This window comes from Protopterus annectens, chromosome 8.part0 (assembly GCF_019279795.1).
Source record: "Protopterus annectens isolate FY-2018-M chromosome 8.part0, PAN1.0, whole genome shotgun sequence".
Taxonomy (NCBI): domain Eukaryota; kingdom Metazoa; phylum Chordata; order Ceratodontiformes; family Protopteridae; genus Protopterus; species Protopterus annectens.
Window position 1 is genome coordinate 504,350,881 of NC_056741.1, and position 22,081 is coordinate 504,372,961.

General features: G+C 36.1%; 1 protein-coding gene across 1 annotated transcript in view; it reads left to right on the top strand.

Moving 5' to 3' along the window:
• LOC122808282 (melatonin receptor type 1C-like) overlaps nucleotides 1–22,081 on the top strand; it is a 132,458-nt gene that overhangs the window by 71,175 nt on the left and 39,202 nt on the right. The window contains exons 4-5 of the mRNA XM_044079245.1: nucleotides 15,418–15,442; nucleotides 15,556–15,744. Of these exons, the coding sequence (XP_043935180.1) occupies nucleotides 15,418–15,442; nucleotides 15,556–15,744 (214 nt within the window). The remainder of the gene's footprint in view (nucleotides 1–15,417; nucleotides 15,443–15,555; nucleotides 15,745–22,081) is intronic.

Sequence of the window (22,081 nt, forward strand, 5' to 3'; positions counted from 1 at the left end):
ATGGTGGTCATACAACAGACAGATGATTTGGAATCTATACGAAATTTATTAAAGAATGACAAAAAATATTTGCTAGTTTCACCTCAAGGGGCTTTCAGAAGGTTTAGACAAGTTCACTGGCTGCTATATGAGTTTTTGATGGAATAATTAATCAGTTTAGATGCATATAGTTTTATGAAAGTGGACCATCCAGTTTTGGGAACCGTTTCTTGGATAACCAAAATTTACAAGGACCCCATTCACCCACCCTTTTGATTGATAGTATCCACTGCTAATTGTATTACAGAAGAGATTTTTCTTTTATAGAATTATATATTGAACCCTGTTTTTCAGAGGATGGATTCATACATAAAAGATTCCTGTTTTTTTTAGAAAAAGTTAATGTATTTAATGACAATTATTGCTTTCATATTGGTAACAACTTGATTTGTACAACTGACATCTGTTCTCTTTTTACTTGTATACCCCATGAAGTGGGCATAGATTGCGTGATAAACTATTTAAGTTTGAACATTTTACGAATTATGAAATTTATTTATTTTGTAGTCTCTACAATATCATGTTGAGTAATAATTTTTCCTGCTTGACAAGAATATTTACAAATAGATGAGAGGAGTGGCAATGGGGTCAGCCACTGCCACAGCATTTGATAATTTAGTGGTTGGGTGGTGGGAACAGGTAGTCCTGACCCTTTTTAGCAAATCTTTCAAAACTGTGTTTTATTATGATTTGTAGACTAGTTGATTTTTATAATAGAAGGCAACAGAGAAAATGTCATTATTTTTTAAAGTAATTTAAACAAAAGTATGATTTTTGAAACTTACATTAGAAGATTTGGGTAACACAGTGAGCTTCCTAGATGTATGTATTTTTGGAATGAAATAGAATGTAAATTTGAAAGTGAGATGCATAGGAAGGATACATTTACAAACAATCACCTCCACTTCAATAGCAACCACCCATGTTTTGTAAAAAGGAATATACCTGGAGGCCAATTCATAAAGGTCTCTAGGATGACTACCAGTGACATTAAGTTTGATACAGAGATACACTTTATCATATCTATGTCTGTAGACAGAGGTTACAAGAAGGAAGTTTTAAGAAAAATAGCGAAGGAGATTAAATCAAGGAGAAACAGTGACTTTCCACCTATATTAATTATACATTTAAGTAGTAAGAACAATAAACAAAAAATTATAGATCATAGTATTGCATGTTATTTAAATATGACTGTAGACAATAAGGATATTTGCTCCATTATTAAAAAGAATTGGAAAATAATAGAGGGGAATGCTGATTTAACCAAAGTGGTAGGGAGTGCCCCTAAATTTGTTTATAAGAACAACTATAATATTAAGAGATTATTGCAGAATGATTCTAGTAAACTTTTGTCTTTGAGGGTGGTGTCAAATAAAAATAAGGGCATGTATAAATGTAGAGGTTGTTCCATATGCAGATATATCTTAGAAGGGCCTTTTGTGACCCTAAGAAATTTAGATGGGGCACTAACCTTTCCTGGGGTTTATAACTGTAAAACTGGAGGAACTGTCTATATTGCAGTATGTTTAGAGTTTTACTCTTTTATATAGGGATATCTTTGAGAAGTTTGCAGAAACGAGTTAAAGAACATCTTCATTCAATAAGACAAAAAGTACCAACAATGCCCTATATAACCATAAATTAACATGTAAAGACAATAAGAAATGTGTATTTGCTGTCTTTGAACAGGTGCCGAATGGTCTTAGAGGGGGGGGATTATAGAAATAAAGTTGAACAGAGAGAGACAATATGGCAACTAAAAATAGAGGCTGACATGTTACCTGGATTAAATGATTTTATCAATATCACAGGTTTTTTAAAAGACAAAAGCTTAAAAGTGCAGAAATAGTTAAGTATTCACTTAATTGGATAATGTTTTTTTAATTAACAATGCACTATTAATGGAGGTAGTTACTATTTAAATGGATTGCTATTTGAGTAGTATATTTCTTCTGATGAAGTCTATGGTAGATGAAAGCGAATAAAGTTTTTTACACTGAAGAGCTGCTGTATCTTATTTCTGAGCTTGCCTTGGTGGATTTTGTGTTACTAAGTTTTCTTTTTTTACTACCTATTCATTTTTTTTGGGGGGGGGGTTGTTTGCTACTCTAATCTTAACTGTACATACTTTAAAATAATGGCTTTAATTCCATCCTTTGGGTAGTATGTACATAAATATGACAATGAACAGTGCGAAAAAAAAAACAATCTGACATCAAGTTACAAAATTTTTGTGCAATTGAGGCTTATTGCTACATATATCTATAAATTGAATTAAAATGTTTATGTGGTGTGGCATTGGGCCACTACACTCATATAAGAGTATTATTTCCAGGGTCTATATTACATCATTGAACTCACAGGAGTTCGAATGATGTAATATCGAGCTGTTAAGTTTGAAACCCAAAAAGTATGAAAACACAGAACAGCTGTTCTGGTACAAGAAAAAAAACAAGTACTCTTTAAACATAAACACATGTGGGGGGGCTTCGCTTCCCACACACCCCCTACTTAAATATACCAACTCCAAGATTGCACCACAGTGGAGGAAATAATAAAGCCGCAAAAATGTCCCACTGATTCTTTTCCCTGGTGTTCAGTGGCTTCACTATTTCCGTGTTTTGAACATTTTTGTTCAATATTACAATGTTCAGACTCCTGTGAGTTTGATGTTGTAATATAGACCCTTATTTCCACAATTATACAATTACACAATCCCTAGAGGGCCTTCTCATGGTTAGAGAATGGGCTAACTGTAAAATTATTTAGTAGCTGTTATTTTTTCTTATTAATGCTACATACAATTTTTTTTGTTTATATTTTTTATAGTACCTCTCAACTGTCCAGATTTTCACCTCATGATTTTGGTCACATCTTAAAAGTTAAAAGTTGTTTTCGGGTAAATAATTAATGACTGAAGTCACTAAATAATGACAGATATTTGAATGTTACACTTCATAACTTTCAGAAAATGCATGCTAATACATAACCTGTTGTTCTAGTAACTTTTTAAAAGCAATATTTAAAATATATCCCTATTTCTGGGCCTTTGGCCGTCCCCCCATTATTTTTAGCTTTGTCCAGAGTTTTTGCACTAAATGGGTGAAAGGTGCATTTTTGATGTAAACCAAATCAAACTTCCTTTAGTATATTTATTTTTTTCTGGAGGAAGTATTTTACATCAAAATGTAAGATATGTATTTAATGTTTAGATGCACACTAATACACACATTCAGAATTACAACCATACAGATATACCACACACATATACTCAGAAAAACACAAACATTCAAAAACATAGACAGGCAGACATACATAAACATATGTTCATAGGTTCATATGTTGGTACTAGGCTATCGGCCCTAGGGCCTATATAATCCTAGCCATAATAATTCCCTGGCTATTTCTTCCCACAATATTTACTTCCCTGGACCCCTGTCTAGCAGGGTGACTGATGTGATCCCCAGGGTGAATTTCCTATCTCCCATCCAATTGTCAAGGTTTCTTTTGAAGACGGCCAAAGAGGTACTCTGCTTAACATGTATGGGCAGTCTATTCCAGAGTCTGGTGAGTCTCTGGGTCAGTAACCTATCCCTCTAACATGTTTTGTCCATTGTAATGACAAGGTTTAGATCCCTGGAGCATGTGGCTCTGAGGGATTGGGATTTCTTTAAGTGTAGCATGTCCAACAGCTCTGGGTTTGACATGGCCTTGTATGTTAAGCAGAGATTCCCTCTGAGTAGACGATATGCGACAGAGTATAGGTGGAGTTTTTTTAGACAGTCAGCATAGGGCATCTGCTTAGGCCTGTGATTCTTTTAGAGAGGTATTTCTGCAGCCTTTCCAGTTGTTGCAGATGTCTTGAGAGGTACATACCAAACAGGGCATTGTTTTCTATAATGGGTCTAATAAAGGATGAGTACAGTGGGACAATGACCTCCTTTTTTCTGGATGAAAAGCCCATAGTGATGAGGTGCGCCACATAGAAGGATTTCCTGACTGTTGTGGTGATGTGGTTATCGAAGGTGAGACCACTGTCCACCTGTGTCCCTAAGTCTCTTATCACACTTTTGGTGTTTAGTGTACTCTGCTTGACATGTATGGGCAGTCTATTCCAGAGTCTGGGGAGTCTCTGGGTCAGGAACTTATCCCTCCAACATGTTTTGTCCATTGTGATGACAAGGTTTAGATCCCTGGAGCATGTGGCTCTGAGGGATTGGGATTTCTTGAAGTGTAGCATGTCCAACAGCTCTGGGTTTGACATGGCCTTGTATGTTAAGCAGAGATTCCCTCTGAGTAGACGATATGCGACAGAGTATACCACATCACCACAACAGTCAGGAAATCCTTCTATGTGGCACACCTCATCACTAAGGGCTTTTCATCCAGAAAAAAGGAGGTCATTGTCCCACTGTACTCATCCCTCATTAGACCCATTATGTGGTAATTCACAGGTACATGTTTTTTTCCCGAAGGGGATAACTATACATTTCTTGGCATTGAGCTTGAGCCCATGGCTCTGGCACCAAGCATCTGTTTCTGTAAGGCCATGTTGTAGAATATCCATATCATTTGGGAATTCAATAATGGCTCCCAGTTTGCAGTCATCTGCAAACTTTGTTAGACAGAGTCCCTTAGTGTTGGCCTGTACTTCAGAAAAGTACATGCCAAACAAGATTGATCCCAGGACTGAACCCTGAGGTACTCCTCTTGTCAATTGTCTGGAGCTGGATTTGGAGTCGGCTACTTTTACAGTGTGGGTTCTGTCAGTAAGCCAGTTGGCAACCCATCAAGTGACATAGGGATTAATGCCCAGCTTAGTAAGTTTATCTATGATTCCAGAGTGGGGGGTGGTGTTGAAGGCCTTGGCAAGGGCCAGATAGGCTGTTTGGGCTGCCTTACCCTCATCCACAGCTCTGAAGACTGATTTGAAGAAGTCACTCAGGTTCAGGAGACAAGATTGGCCCTTCACGAACCCAAACTGGGTGGGGTCCAGTGTTTGAAGGGTGCCAATGTCTTTGTTTATAAGTTCCATGATAATACATTCCATGGCCTTGCAGATCAGGCTCATCAGACTGAAGGGGCAGTAGTTCCCAGAATCCAAGGTGGATCACCCCTTGTGGAGTGGGATAACTGTAGGTGTGCACCACTCAGTGGGCACGAAGCCTGGAGTAAGGCAATGGCTAAATATAACACTTAGGTGAGGTGCCAGTTAATTTTGTAGTTCATGTAGTACACAGCCCTGGATGTCATTTGGTCCCATGGATGCTATTTTTATCTGTGTGGCCGTTATTACTGGAATTTGTCAAACTTTTGGTAATGAGATGGGCCCTTTAGGGGGAGAAGTTGGCAATGAATTGATCTACCAGATATTGGCAATATCCTTGGGATCAGTATATTTTAATGCCATTCTGTTGTAGCTCAGAGAAGATCTGAACATTGCCATTTAGATTCTTGACATAGCTATAGAATTCCTTGTGGTTGTCTTTGGAATCATTGACAATTTTATTTTTGTAACTAGATTTGGAGAATTTTATGAGGGATCTCAGCTTCTCACTGAGGCTAGTAAGGGATTTTTTTTGCACCCTGGGATTTTCCTTTTTTCTGCAACAGTTTCTTCCTTTTGTTGGACAGTTTGCTTATGGAAGGGGACCACCAGATTGGCTTCCTTTTGTTGGAGGAGAGCATCTTGGTGCTATTTGGGATGGCATGATTCATGTACGAGTGGATGTGCTCATACAGTGCCTTAGTGTAGGATTCAGCAGTCAAACTTTCAGTTGTTGTCTGCATGGATGTCATGAAGTTTGTCACTTCTGACTTGTACATAGATGTACACATACACACACAAATGCATACATAGATGTAAACAAGGCATACTTTGGAGGTCTTGTCTCAAGATTAGAGTAATGCTAATATTATACCCTCAACAAAGAATTCTATTTCTTTTGTTATGTTTCTTTTTCCCATGCAGTTGTGTTCACTGTTATTTTCTCAAACACCACTGAAAAAGAAAAGGATTATTTCTGGTTCTTGCTTCATAAGAGCATGCATGATAATCATACACTTAACATGGCTAAAAGAGAACACTGAAATGGCTTCATAAACCTGCAGATAGTGCATATCAAATTACCACATATCTGAAAAGTATATGGAATATTAAGTGGATTTCTCAGAATAAACATTGTGCTGTTTTTGTTTCACTCAGCCAGAAGAAATATCAGTCACACCTTATGAATTCAAGCCATGATTGTCTGCAGGAAACAATGAAATCACATGGGATAAATGGAGTGCAGTTGGAGATGTTATATGGCAGGTCAATATCTATATAACTGTGATAAAACAAGAGCTGAAGTCAGTCCTTTTCATTCTCAGACTACCTCTGTGTCTACTGATTACAGCAATATCACTGACTTTTTACTCATCGGATGTCTGGTTACCATGATCTTGACAATGATGATACTATTACTAGTAATAATAATAATAATAATAATAATAATAATAATAATAATAATAATAATAATAATCACAGTTTCTCTCTATAACTTTCCTGCTTTTATATTACATTTTGCATTATGAAGTGTGCAGTATGTTTCAGCTTGATTTACTCAAACATGCACACTAGCCCTGCCAAGCCAGATCAATAACTAATTAACTGTAAGTAAATGACTACAGGGATCAGTCATGTTCATGCAGGGACTGCCTACTTGCCAATCAATAACAGTCACTTCATTGACTCTGTACATCTTAGATGTCTTGACTCTTATTAAATGAATGAATGAATAAAGGATTAACTAATAGCTTCTATTTATTGCTGTCATTTGCATATAGATCTACTCAGTGCAAACCTGTACATACAAAGATGCCAACTAAATACATATACTTGACAATGATAAAATAAGTTAATTAAAATATAAGTAATACCTATAATAATAAATATTTTGTTCTTTGTTAGATGCACATAGTACAACCCTCACACCTACACACACACACACACACACACACACACACACACACACACACACACACACACACACACACACACACACACACACACACACACGCCACTTTGTTGTGTATGAACACAACTACAAAAGTCTTATCCTGAACAGATGGATATTAACAAAACAAAAAAATAAAATATTACCACTCTTCATCCCTGTCGCCAAACCCACCCTTTACTGTCCTTGGTTTTGCATTCAGTTGACTTTCCACTTAAGTTAGTAATGACTACACATTAAGAGTTACCTAAATCTTAACGTTTAAAAAATTGGTGCAGAAGGACTGCCTGTTGCATTCAACACTATCTGTCTCTTTCAGTATTACTGACATTTATGCTCTTGCAGGCATACGCTAGCAGGAACGTATATACCCAGCAGTTTTGGATATATTACTGATTTTATAGGTTTATAGGTTCATAGGCAGGTACTAGGCTATCAGCCCTGGGGCCAATATAAGCCTAGCCAATAAAGATCCCTGGCTTTTGCCACCCAAGAAAGTTATTTTCCTGTGCTCCTGTCTAGCACAGTCACAGAAGTGATCCCCGGTGAATTATACATCTAAGATGCCTGAATGTGATCAAATGAATGAATGAATGAATGAATACACATGTAATAGTCATGATAATGTATCCTAGACCACTGTTGTCGGATTTTCACACTGCAACTCATTACAGCCCAAGTACATATGTTCATGTGCACACATACACACACATACTCACACGAGCACATACACACACACACACACACACACACACACACACACACACACACACACACACACACACACACACATGCACACATGCACACATGCACACAGCCACACACACTGGCATTTTTTATTAGTTTTTATTTTAATTTTATTTTCACTAAACAGACAATGGCTGCTTGGCTAGTATAAAAAATGGTGGTCGTTTGCATTTCAAATGTGCGAGCTTCATGGCAGCTTAATATGGTGCTGTAAAGAAGCAGATTCATTTTTCAGAGGCCATTACCTCTACATTAACACCTTGCCAGAGAACATTCATTCGACAGTCAGAGTTTAATGTAAAGTTTGCCCATTATCTAATGCAACACAACCCTCATTCAGCAGAGTGGGATCATAGTTCTCGACCTTTCAGAGCAATAGGTTCATAGATTAGTACTAAGCTAACTGCCCTTGTGAGCCATTTTAAGCCTAGCCAATTATCCCTCATGAGACTCAAACCCTGCACCTTGTGTTTGTAAGGCAAACACCTTAACCATTAGGCCACCCTTCCTGGACAAAGCCATAACTATTGGGCGAAAGCCCCAACATAGAGGCAATGTTTAAATATTCCTCTTACAACTTAGAAAGTTGATAGAATAACAGGTTTTGCAATAACATTAATTTCTGATGGGTATGAAATCTGAATTTCAAATGTCTGTCATTATTTTCTGACTTTGGTCCTCAATGATTTGGCAATGACTTGCCAGAAAACCACAATTTTATGAGTTAAAGGCCAAAAAAATGAAGCAGAAATCTTAACATTCTGTGAAAATCTGAACAGTTGAGAGGTGAGAGTGGGATAAAAAGGCCAAATAAATTTGGAGCTGTAAATGAAGAAGATGATACTGGAACAGGGTGATTAAAACAGACATCAGGATTTTTTTTAATAAATATTATGAAAGAAGACAGATTACAACAAGCAAGTGAAGGAATTGCATGATAAAAAAAGAAAAAAAAAGTTGCAGGGACAGAGTAGAGGAAAAGAGAAAAGTAACAAGGGCAATGATTGAACTTTGTGTAGTAAAAAGAGTGGGGGGGGATAGTTAACAATAGTTGAGTACAAGCTTATGCAAATCACTTGGACAAGATGATACAACTTCCAGAAGAAATCTTGAAATGATTTGGGGAAGCAAGAATGAGTGGGTAGTGCATTCACTTTGAGATTACAAATGAGGAGAATCCTTAGATTTTTCTTTACAATATATAGACAGTCTGTGGAAAGAAGGAGCAAAGAGCAATGGCAGGTGCTGGGGATGTATTAGGAGCAGGGTTCAGGAAATAAGCTTATTTTATGGAAATGCTAGGCGGCAGGGAACTGTATTCTAGCAAGTAAAGGAGATTTTCTTTGAGAGAACAGCTTTGATGCAGATGATATGTGTAAGATATAATGAAATATGCTTATCTGGATAAAAACTGAAGTTAAAGTTAAATTTGTGCTGCCTACTGTAATTAAAACTAGGACAGCAAGATCAGAGAAGATAGCAAGGGAAAGGCCCCTCCTACATTAAGGAGTGAAATGCTAGTTGTACCGAGGAGGAATGTCAGAACCACAATTTAGTTGAGATACTCCAGCAGCTGAAGGTAGAGTGGCAGGTAGCATTGCAATTTTTTATTGTTAGGATTGAGCAGTATTATTACCTAATGCGTTTGTATGGGAAGAAAAAAATCATAAAATAGTTCTGTTTAAGAACTGTAATACAGTTCTTAAACAGAAATTCTGAGGTATTTTGGCTTCTTCTATATTTTCATTTTTTGCCCTCATGTACCACTGAAAGGGACATCAAGGTACTGGGAACAGTTTAGATTTTTAAGCAGTAGATCAGTAAGTAATGCAACACAGTATACACAGTCACTGAGATAAAAATCCTGTGAGATGGTAAAATCTCTTCTAGGACATTAAAATCGCAGACGTTTCAAGAATGATATAACCATTCCAGGCAAGACAGGATATCTGAGTTGAAAAAAATTTACATTTTTAGATGCTTGGATTAGCAAACCATGAGTGCATCAGATCAATGGCTCTTTGTTGTAGCAGCTAAGGTTATCTGTCTCACTAAAAATAGCATTTTTCTTTTTTTCATTTTGAAATAAACATATTGCTAAACAAGGAAAGTGTACTCTAACATGTGAGTGGCCTTTTAACATATGAAAAGACTGCATCTCACACAGGCTCACAGTACTGATGTAAGGGCAGACAACACAAACTCCACCATATAGGCACAAAACACAAACTGCAGCATATATATACTCACACTACTAATACTACGTACTGCACACATTCACTCACATTACTACTACCGAGTACTGCACATACTCATTCACACTACAGCTACTGAGTACTACCCACACTCACTCACACTACTACTATTGAGTACGGCACACACACTCACTCACATTACTACTAATGAGTACTGCACACACTCACTCACACTATTGCTACCAAGTACTTCACACACTCATTTGCACTACTACTGCAGAGTGCTGTGCCCACAGGCAACACAAACTGCATCATAACAAGACTCAGACAGCTACAAACTGGTGCAGAGAATGAGAAAACAAACTACAGCGTTTGTGCACCCAAACTACTACTACAGAGTGCTGCACACACTTACTCTCTATACTACTACAGAATGCTGCACACACAGACAACACAAACTGTAGCATATCTACACTCAAATAATTACAGAGTAGTACACAAATTGACAAAACAAACTGCAGCGTATGTACACTTACTACAGAGTGCTGCACATATTGAAAACAATTAAACGTATGTGTAGGAAGAAAGTGCAAAAATAAATGTTCCGTGCTGCTGTTATTTTTCCATTAAAGTAATGAAAATGAGAAAGATACAGGGAGAGAGTGAAAGAAAAACAGTTAAAGAGATCCATTAGCAGGGAAAGGAATAGATTGTTTCAGATGTCAATCATTGACTGCTTGACAGTGAGCAGTATCCAACATTTTGAAAGGAAAAAAAAAACACCAGACTGTGGCATAGAGGGCTGGAACTCTTATTGCAATCCAGGTGAATGGGATTCAGTCAGCAGCCCCAACACTGGAAGAAGCAGACACTGAAGGGCAGAAGTGAAAAGGGCATTTTAGCAAACAATTTGCTACAGTTTCAGTACCAGCTACTAAGCACTTAAGCTTAGGGTTTTTGCCTGTCCCTCTGTGCAGTTCAATCCCAATGTGGGTGGTTGTATTCTATGAAAAAGAAAAACTAACAAGTGACAATTGCCATGAGATTTTAGGACACAACATATTTCCTAAGTTTTCTTTAATACCTACATAAAAAATATATATTTATCTGAGACCCCTAAATGTTATATCAAACAACATAAGCTACTCAAATGCTACAAGAACAGGCTTTAGTTTTGGTAAAAATGTGAAATTCTGTCCTTTGCACTGGACAGGGGTATGATTTGTCCTGCACAGTTGCATTTTCCTACAAAAATGTCCCATTTGGTGCATATGAAAAGGTGGCAACCATAAGCTTCTAAGTCCTGACCACAATTACAATATTGGAATTAATTTACAAATGATAGTACTGCAATTTGTTTATTCACCTGTGACATTTGCCGCACTCTAGCATGTGATCAGTTTTATTTATTTCTGAGGAATGACATCATGCTTTTATTTAAATAAAAATATGCTGACATTTGTAAATAGTGTACTAAATTCTATGTTATGCAAAACTAATCCTGCTAGTTCTTTTTTATTTTTATTGCCATTTTTTCCACGCTAGCTAGCTGATTATCAATCTTTTCCCAACCAAACTGGACCTTTTGCTCTCCATCATCAGGGCAAGGATCAGCCAGAAGAGGTCATCATTTAGGCTGCCATCAATGGAGGTTCAGTTATATTTCATTATATCCTACCGACCAATTACATTCAACCAGATCACAAGGAAGGGGCAATGGACTGGCCATGGAGGTCATCTCTGACTTCCACAAGAGTGATTTCCAGCTACAGAGCTGTCCTCCTCCTCCTTCAAAGATGATGGGTGATTCCCTTAGCATCACTAGAGAATCTACATCGCTATGTGTGGTTCCCAAGCACCAGCACTCATTCCTCCCCAATGGAGAGGTGAGCATACCCCTCTTACCTGGCTCCTGCAGTGTTGGGTTCCTTAATCAGACAACACTTTTCTAGGTTATAACCAGGGCTCACCCACTCTGTATTACAGAGCCAACCTAACTGTTTCTACAACAGGTCTGGCAAGAATTCAACAAGATCTGTTGAGCCATAGAGATTTATCCATCATTTTATCTATTAATAATTTTATGACTTTACTAGGGAACTAGGGCATAACCATGGTCAACATTATTCACCATTATGTTCTTACTTATTCTTTTGACAAAAGGTTTACGAATTACGCATGATCCATTATTTATTGGTGCATAAGTGGTTGTGATCTTATTTTCTGAATCTGAAGTAAATAGAAAAAGATATTTAAAAGATCTGTTACAGAAGTTTCTGTGAGCTGATATAGTTTTGTTTCTCTTTATTTATAACTTTTTCCTGCTTTTATAGTAAATTTTGCATCAAACAGTACCTCACTCTGTCAGCAGTAGGACTTTATAGTGCCTGGCAATATACATGCACAGTTCTCATCCTTCCCTTACCCTCTCACTTCTTAGGCCTCTTTACACAACAAGAAACACAACACAATATGAAAATTCTTAAACAGTCTGTACACTGTTCCAAAACTGTTGTTGCATTTTGGCCAGTCATGTTCATTTCTTTCACGTCTTGTATCAAACTTCCCTTTGCTTGTCATCTTTCTCAAGTTGCCTTCTAAAACCATAACTATATCTTTGCTGCCCAATTCATTTCTTTAATTCCCAATATTTATTATGCACTATCTTTCCAGTACTGAGCTATTCAAGATTTGTCTCCTAACACTATAATCAGATTTTTCTATATTCTCTTCCTATTTGTACATTTTAGCTACCCTCTCTCTAACACATAAACAAAATAATCTGTTCTTCTTTCCAACTCTCAACAGCATTACACCACACATTATGGACATTCCTGTACTTCAACCACATAAAAAAATTGATCTGCCCCTCTCTCTGCTCATTTTTTTTACTCCAACTACAAACAAGGTTGAGCTGCCTGTCTCTGCTCACATCTCCAGTAATCCTCTTATGTCCTTCTTTTTCACCATCACTGCTGCTTGCATCATATTTGCAAATCCTACTAGACTGTAGATAGAACATGTTTAGGTAATTCCTAAGCTTCTTCCCCCAAATCATATAATTTCATATCTTAATTACTTTCTTCCTGAAACTGATCCATTTCTTCTTTTATTATGGGTTTCCAGAAATATATTGAATATCCTTTCTATCTTCTGTTTCTGCCCACAGTCACAACTATCACTTCCCTCTCCAGCTTACCTACCATTCGGTCCCTTAGTATAAGGTACTCCTGTTAAGCACAGGTACTCCTGTTAAGCACAGTTTAATGTTCCTTATTAAACCCCCACAGAAAATCCAATTATCCCTTCTCTTGCAAATTCACCCACTATTAATTCAAATTATTTAAACAACAAAGACTCCCCTTCCACAGTCTTTCTTATATCTGTCATTTTCATCAGTCCAACCTGACCACAGCTACATTTTCTTCTCAAACTCAATTGTCTTCCTTCTAGTGTTATTTTTTACAAACCTCGCCCCCCCCCAGCAACTGTTGTCTTCCTAAGAATTGACATGCTACCTTATTAGTAGCTTTTTCTGCACCATTGAGTACATCTCTGCTGATCCCCAATTTCTCCTGCTTTTCACTTGACCCATCTATCATTGTTTTATTTACAAATACTGAGTCTCTGTGCTAAGTTAATGGCTGCAGAATATCTTTCAATATCTGTGAATGTAAACCATCATTCTTTCCTAGATGCTTGCATTCCGATCCTATAAATTCTTCTTCTCTTTGCTATCCACGTGAACTTGATTCATGTTTTCCTGAACTCCTGCAGTATCTTATTATTATTTTTTTTTATTTATTCTTACTAGTTGTATCAAATACATCGAGTGGTAGTGAAAAACCTGTAACAAACACTACATTCTCTTTTAATGTATTTAATTTTTCTTGTTGTCCTACTTTCCTTACCATTCATTTTATCCATTTATCTGGTAAATTGCATCCACTATTCCATATACTATAGCCCTGAATATTTATCACTCCCATCTCATCGTAGTAGACCTTCTGTTTCACAAATTCCACTTCCTGACTTAAGTACCACCACCTGACTTGTGTGAAATTGTAACCCAGATTCATTTGAAACTTCATAAAGATTTCTAACATTTCTGATACATGTTTATTTTACCTTCTTGGTAAGTGTAATATAGATATCTACAAAACGATTACCCTCCCTCACCTCTAAAAACAGTCATGTCCCTCATAATAAACCCATTTCTTTGTACAGGACAGTATATTCCCCCTAGAAATAAACTTCATGAAAGCTGTCATTCTTGTACAATGACTCTCTTTAGCATCATCTGGTCCAACATACCTTCAACCAAAATCAAACTTGAAGAACTACTGCTGTAATACACGTACACCTTGCAGCCATCTTCCTCCCATGATAACTTGTTTCAGCACTTCAATTAAAAATTCTCAGTTTTTCCAAACATATATTCAATGGTTTACTATTATTTTATTGAACTAAAAAATGGCGAATTGCTACTAATTCAAAACAAAAGTGCAAAATTTATAATGTTGAACACAAATAAAGTAGAACTCCGAAGTGGTGAATGGTCCCATTCGACATAATTTAAACATTCACCACTCTTCCAGGAACAGTATTACTGTGACGTGCACAGCAAAAAATATGTTTTCAGGGGGGCAAGCCCCCCTGCACCCTCCACACCCCCTGCTACTTAAATATACAAACTTCGAGATCGCACTATAGTGAGGGAAAGGGTACATTTCCCGATCCCCACTATAGTGCAATCTGCATCACAATGTCAAACCTTACAACAGCGAATGCTGTGCTGCATTCACTGTTGTAAGGTTCAACATTGTGGCGTTTGTTTTTTCATTGTGTGAAATGGCACTTTCACACAAATGTAAATTGCATGAAGTGCGACTGACAAAATGATGTACAGCCTGTTCAACTGATAGTGTTTTTTTTATTCAGTAATGTCATATCTTCTATTTGAAATCTTTCAAGACAGAGCACAAAACAGAGAAAAAGTGTTCTGAAATTAAAGCAGGAAGTAATGGTGTTGCAAATTTGCAATACTAGAAATGCAATGAGCCATGATATAACTGAGATAATTAGAATCTATTTATGCTTTTCTGTGTGGGATTTAGACGTTTGTGTTTCCAACTGTAACAGCTGTAAAGGAGGAGCATCAGTGATTATTTAAAAGGCACAGCAAACTTGAAACACATCAGACGACTAGATGGGTTCTGAAAGTGATCAAGCAGGCTAATCTTTTGCCAGATATATGAGGAAAGACTGAAGAAATATACCCTTTGTGAGCTAGTGCTTCAATAAAAAAGAAAATGTAACTCTTTTTTCAGTAACTTAAATAGATATTAGGAAAACTGTGTGCATTGTCTACTTATTTGTTTACTTAATAGCTAATTTAGAAATTGACGTTGATAATCTTTAATTTATTTGATATTCAGGTAAATATAATAAAATACAAAATTTGTAAGTGTCTTAGTGTGATCCAGCCCATATTGCAAACATGTTCTAACAAAAAAGAGGTCCTGCCTTTTTATATTTTAGGGATACTATTTTAAATATTTCCATGACTATATTAGTTATTAATACTAGCACTGATGGCAGCAGACCCATTGATGGTAATCACACTGCTTTTCCAGCTTATGAGATCTCAAAAGGCTTAACAATATTATTGGCCAGTGTGATGATTTTCACAATTACCGTGGACATCTTTGGGAACATACTAGTGGTTCTGTCTGTGTTACAAAACAAAAAACTCAAAAATGCTGGTAAGTAAAGTTCTCATTAATTAACTATTTCAGTTTGAAAATGACATTTTAAAAGGCATGCCTCACATTTGACCCTAACTTTATGCCTTAACATTGAAATGCTTATTATACTATTTGAGGCAGTTATACTGCTGTAATTGATATGTTATATAATACAAACAGTGATGGCAGTGCACTGCAATGCAATGCAGTTGTTATTACTTTGATTTCTGCACATCAAAAAACATCCAAAAGTAAACTGATTGGAAAAGGAAAACAAATTATTTATTTTCTTCTCAATTCAGTCAACTGATAAAAAAAATAATAAATAATAGTAACTAACAGCAAAAAAAGACATAATTTGTCTAAGTAATGGAATTTTTTAGTAACATAACAGGTAGGGTTGGGTTAGGAGCAGGGCCATTGTTAGGGTTAGTGGTTGTGACATGGTTTGGGTCTTTGTCCCACCTATAACACTTTACTTGTGAGCTAAACATAACCCCAGTCCTACACATTACATTGCCAAAAGCCTTTTTCCAAACAGTATCACTACACAAGATAGTCACAGCTACACTTAAACAAATAGAATGCTAAACCTATCACCTTCCTAGCCCTAACTGTAAACTTAGCTCAGAAGAAGTCTCATACATACACTCAAAAACATTCGCACACAGGCAGGACTTAATCTATTCACTTACCTTACCTTTACGCTAACCCTAACAAACAAAAAAATATTTACCTGCATGCACTCACAGCTCACATACCAAAAAAACAAAGCTCAGTGAACTGATGCTCAACATCTCCTGTTGACAGCAGGTGGTATGTTTGATTGAAAATGAAAGCAGTGCACTATGCCAACAAGGCATGCATTTGACAGAGTACACTGCAACCACACACGCACGCACACACACACACACACACACACACACACACACACACACACACACACACACACACACACACACACACACACACACACACACACACACACACACTGGGTAGTTCAGCTATATGAAGTGGTGGTGAAGAGATGGATATACTAATGAACAGTTATGTCTAGGGATACACAAGCATCTGGAAGAAAAATTCTAAGGGATGTGGCATGCCCATGTTTCTGCTTAATTCTGAGTCTGGACTGTATGATTATTAAAATGTGGGATTTTTGTGAAAGTGACTTGTTAAGCTCATTCCTCACAACCTGCATTTCTTTTCATGCTTACTTTATTATTTGTACCTGGAATCTGTTTTGCTTTTCTTCTCTCTCTGATATATATATATATATATATATATATATATATATATATATATATATATATATGTGTGTGTTATCTATAAATCAAAGTAATGATATGAAACTACTATAAATCAAAGTAATGGTAAGAAACTAAGTCATATTAGTCCTATAGTTTAACACATGTAACTGGAATTTCATTTATTGTGTTCCTTTAAATACTGAATTCACTGAAATGTGTGAAAGCTGTTATTTATTAAACTGCATTAATGTGAAACACTTTGACTGAAACTACTTTTTAATATATATTTTAGTACTTGCCTTCTGAAAATGTGATCCAGTAAAGAGAATTTGACATCAAGTATTTGTTAATAACTTTGAAGTTTCACAGAAAAATATAAATATCTGGCAGTGTGCTCTGTATACAAATTTAATATAAATTAAAATGTAATAAGCACTGTATTGAAAGCAGACAAAGATAATGAAAAACATAAGATAACATGCTAATTTCATTGTCAACTTCCAGAAAACAGAGAATCCAAAGTACCAAAAAATTCTGCCTGAAACACAGAAGGAGAAAAAAATTAAACTTTGAGCATTTTGGCAAGGAGGACAAGCCCCCATGCACTCCCAGCGTGAGGCAAAAGCCCCCCCCCCCAAAAAAAAAGCTATATATACCAATTCCATAGTTGTGCCAACTCAAAGAAAGGAGGAATCTCCTAAAAGAGGTGAATCATTGCCAGCCCAGACTTAGAAATCATACCAGCAAGGAGTTCCAATAAAAAACAGCAAGAGAAGTTCTGACTTTTCTAAGTTCTTTCCTGTGGGCAAATAAAGACTGAGAAATTTTACCTCGACCAGCTATAGGGAAGCCTGCTGAGGCATATGTATAATTTTGTATGCTTCTTTAGGTGGACTGTATCATTGCAACCATTTAAAAGGTTAAAATAAAATGGCCAATCCAAGCACTGTTTTTTATATTCAGTTTTCATTATTCAGTATTCTGTGTATGACACATAAGGATTCCAATAGCTCTTCTCAGGAAAAAACATTTATTTTGATAAATTTAGAAAAGCAATTAACCACCTCTTTTGTGGTTCACAGCCATGGTGCCACCTGTTCTTTCCTATTCAAGATTTACTGCAGTACTTCATTCCTGAATGACAGCATGTCCTGTCACATTCTGGCATACTGAACATCTATGTAAATTCTGCCAATCTCAACGTTCTTAGCCATGAAAATGCAAATCCCCATCTTTTCTGTAGTTTGTTTCTCTCTTTTTTTTTTTGTTTATCATCCTTGGCATTGTTCTTCACTCACAGAGACATATTTTATTAGAAAACTGTTCTGAAGATTACAGCATTATAATGTCATGGAGAAGAGGGGATTGTGTCAGGAGGGTGCTGCCAAGGTCAGCCTTTACCAGCAGACAAGAACTTTTCAGGAAGAAAGAGACAGATGACTCAGCATTGCATTAGACAATAAATATGTATTAACTGTTGACATGTGTGTGTGTGTGTGTGTGTGTGTGTGTGTGTGTGTGTGTGTGTGTGTGTGTGTGTGTGTGTGTGTACTGGTAATACTTCAATGTATCTTTGTGCATATGTGTAAAATAGTTCTTTCAAGAAACATTAGATTGCATTTAGGATGTATTTATATTTATTCATCTTTTCACTAATACTGGCCACTTGCAACTATTTTGCATAGATAGATTATAATGGTATCACAAAACGAAGTCAAATGATAAAAACCAACAGGAACGTAGTTCAGCCACCAAGTTTATTCGAAACAACTGCACAACAGGCTCACCAATAACCTAGGTTATTGGTGAGCCTGTTGTGCAGTTGTTTCGAATAAACTTGGTGGCTGAACTACGTTCCTGTTGGTTTTTATAGATTATAATGGTATGTCAGAGCTATTCAAACTACGCACTATCTTAGTGCTTTTATGCCTCTTTCTCATCATCTATAAGTAGCATTACTGCCAGAGCAAATTATTTCTTTATGTATTCTGATACATGTCCAGTTTATTCCTACCATAAACTATCTCTCCCTCTCTCTGTCTCACACACACACAATTTCTTTGCTGTTCTCTATGTGTCTCACAGGTGATGCAAGAAGTCAAGAGGGAAGAGAAAGAGGAGCAGATTGATTTGGCAGAGGAGGAGGAGGAAATATAATAGTTTGGGGGTAAATCAATGAAATTACAGCAGGTCAGACCCAAAAGTAAGGTATGATGTTATTGTTGTTGAAGAATAGGGGGAAGAAAAATATATACAACGCTGTACCATAAAAAATTCATTGTTCTCTAGAACTTGAAGTGTGTCAAAAGACATGTAAGGAGCATTGATAATCTAAAGGATAGTTTATTAGTGTTTCTGAGAGACAGTTAAGTTTATGAGTATTATGTATTTTGTATTTGTTAAATACAGTCTAGTTTGTGTGTGTGCATTCTGCCTCATGACAAGGAAGCTCTAGGAGTGGCTAGGGAAAATCTGAAGAAAAAGCCTATGGAAGGAAGGTCCAGCTCCACTTCACTGACACAAGGGACTCCAGGAGCATGTGGCAGGGAATTAAAGCCATTACAGAACATAGACCACTATCAGCTAAATGTGGGGACACCATAGGATTCCTGGATAGGCTAAACATCTTCTACAGCAGATTTGAGGAGGGGATCTGCTCAAAGGCAATGAAACTTCCAACAGGTCATCACACTCATCAGGGAATAGTTCCATCACCACTACAGTGACTTAAGTTATCAAAACCCTGACTCTGGCTGATGGTAGAATGAAACTAAGATACAACCACCAGCTTTCTACTCTGTGTAAAACATAATTTAAAACTCCAAAGAGAAAGGTTAAAATTACCATAGGAAAAAATTATTAACAAGATTTTAGCAACATTAGTTCTTCAGTTTAAGAGATGTCTGGTCATACATCTCCCAAAAGCTCTCAAGCATGCAGTAGTTCACTCACTAATCCAGTATAACTATGTCACATGGTTGCAGAAATACAACTCATTGTTTGACCATAACACAATTAGGTTTTCACAAGGAAAATACAATTTTGTTTCTCATAAATTTGCAATGTAAATTCAATACCACCAAATGCACATTTGATAAACAATGTGTTGCCCAACATCTGATAAATAAGTATCATTTTTTTAATATTTTATAACTCTCGCGTTTTTTTTAAATGTTGCAGATCACATCAGGTGTGTTATTAATAAAGGACTGGGAGAAAACCCTTTATGAAACAAATGGTTTCCTGGCATTCAATTATTGTGAAAGTAATTAGCCTCATACTGTTAATGATAAAATGAGATAAGAAAATTATTTTAAAGGAAATTCTCTTCAACATAAGGGTTCTTAGACAGAGCTTTAATAGCAGTGATATTTTTTTACTCGCCAGACATTTTGAGTTTCTGCTAGATGTACTGAGAGGCAGAATCAGACTGTAAATATTTCTGTTTTTTTAGCTTAATTTGTCCAAGTATTTTGGGTTTCTAATATCATGGCACAACTGGAGCCCATTCATAAGAAAAATGCTCTACCAAACATATAGTTCAAAATGGAACAACACAGAATTTAAAATTTCTAGTAGTTGAGGTAGTTAAACAGAATGAATGGGGTGGTGACACTGGAAACTGAACTAACACATCAGAGATAAGATGCATCAGTAGAATGATGGCTAATGCTCAGAGAGCTTGAATGATAAAGTACCGATTAAGCCTATTCTATGGCTAGGGTTTATGGAAATAAGGGATGTTTCAATTTCAATAGAAATAAAATGTTTATAAAATATTAAAATATTACAATGCAGTTTTTTTAGATGTTATTAAAACCTTGTGGAGTTTAAGGAAACCTCTTGAACTATTTTATATGGTTCAACATAATATACATGCCTCTGTAATGTATACAGTTTTATTCTGTGTAATTATGAAAGATTTAAGTATATACATATAAAACTTTGATATGTTGCAATCAACTGATTTAGTTGGTCTATCTTTGTTGGTGTTCCTTTTGCTGGATGATTTGTATGAGCAGTGTGAATTAATGATGTTATGGTGTTGCTAGGTAACTAATGCAGTAGGCTATGTGATTGGATAAAATGGTATTTCAATTATTTTATATGGAGTGATTGTTCTAGTAAGTTATACCCTGTGAAGAAGCAGTTTTATATTAACTTTGAAAGCGCTTATGATTTTTATTAAACCTGATTTTTATCTGAATACCTCTGCATTGTTTTGGTTCACTTTTTATATGGATTTGGACTTTTATTTATTTGAGCGAACCATTTATCCTTGCTGCTGTATTTTGTGTAATATAAACAAAAAACTCATTTTAAAGGCAGATTTGCAAAGCTTTTACAATTTTGAGTAAACAAAAATCTGGATAACTAACCACCTTTGTCTTTTTCTTTGTCATAAACAATGGATTACATTTCATCTCATCCAGTCCAGCTGCAGGTGGCATTAGCATTCGTTGAATAGCAGATAATAAAAATAACAGTGCATCACTTAAAAATATCTTTAGATACTTCTCATTATCTGGGTTAACAAGCTACTTTAAATTCTATCTGGTCATATTATTTGAAGTAAACCTGCAACTTCAGGGATCCTTTTGTATGATAAACCACATTGTGATGTTCATTATCACAATTCAACACAGGTTTTTACCCTTCTTGGTATTTAACTAATTCATATTATTAAGACAATTAAAACCTAGAACTAGAATGATTACAAGTACTATATGTCAATATCTCTTTGTCTTCCTGTATACAAATTTTATAAACAATGTTGTGTCTAACCATCTGATGGATCATTATGACTCCTATGGTCTCATTGTAATACAATAGCACACCTTTCCCAAGAGTTATAAATGTTCTGTTTCTTCCTAGACATAGCAATTAATATTTATGGGAAGATGGATGCTTGTCAATTAACAGGTGTTATTTTCATTGACATAGCTAAATCTTTCAATAGAGGAACTGGATAAATGAAAATCAACTTCACAGACAGGATGAAATAACAATGTAGTTTGTATAGAACAATCTGGAAAGCATGGCAACTAAAGAAGGAGAAGGAAAATCGTTATATGCACCCTTAAATATTAAAACAGACATTTGCT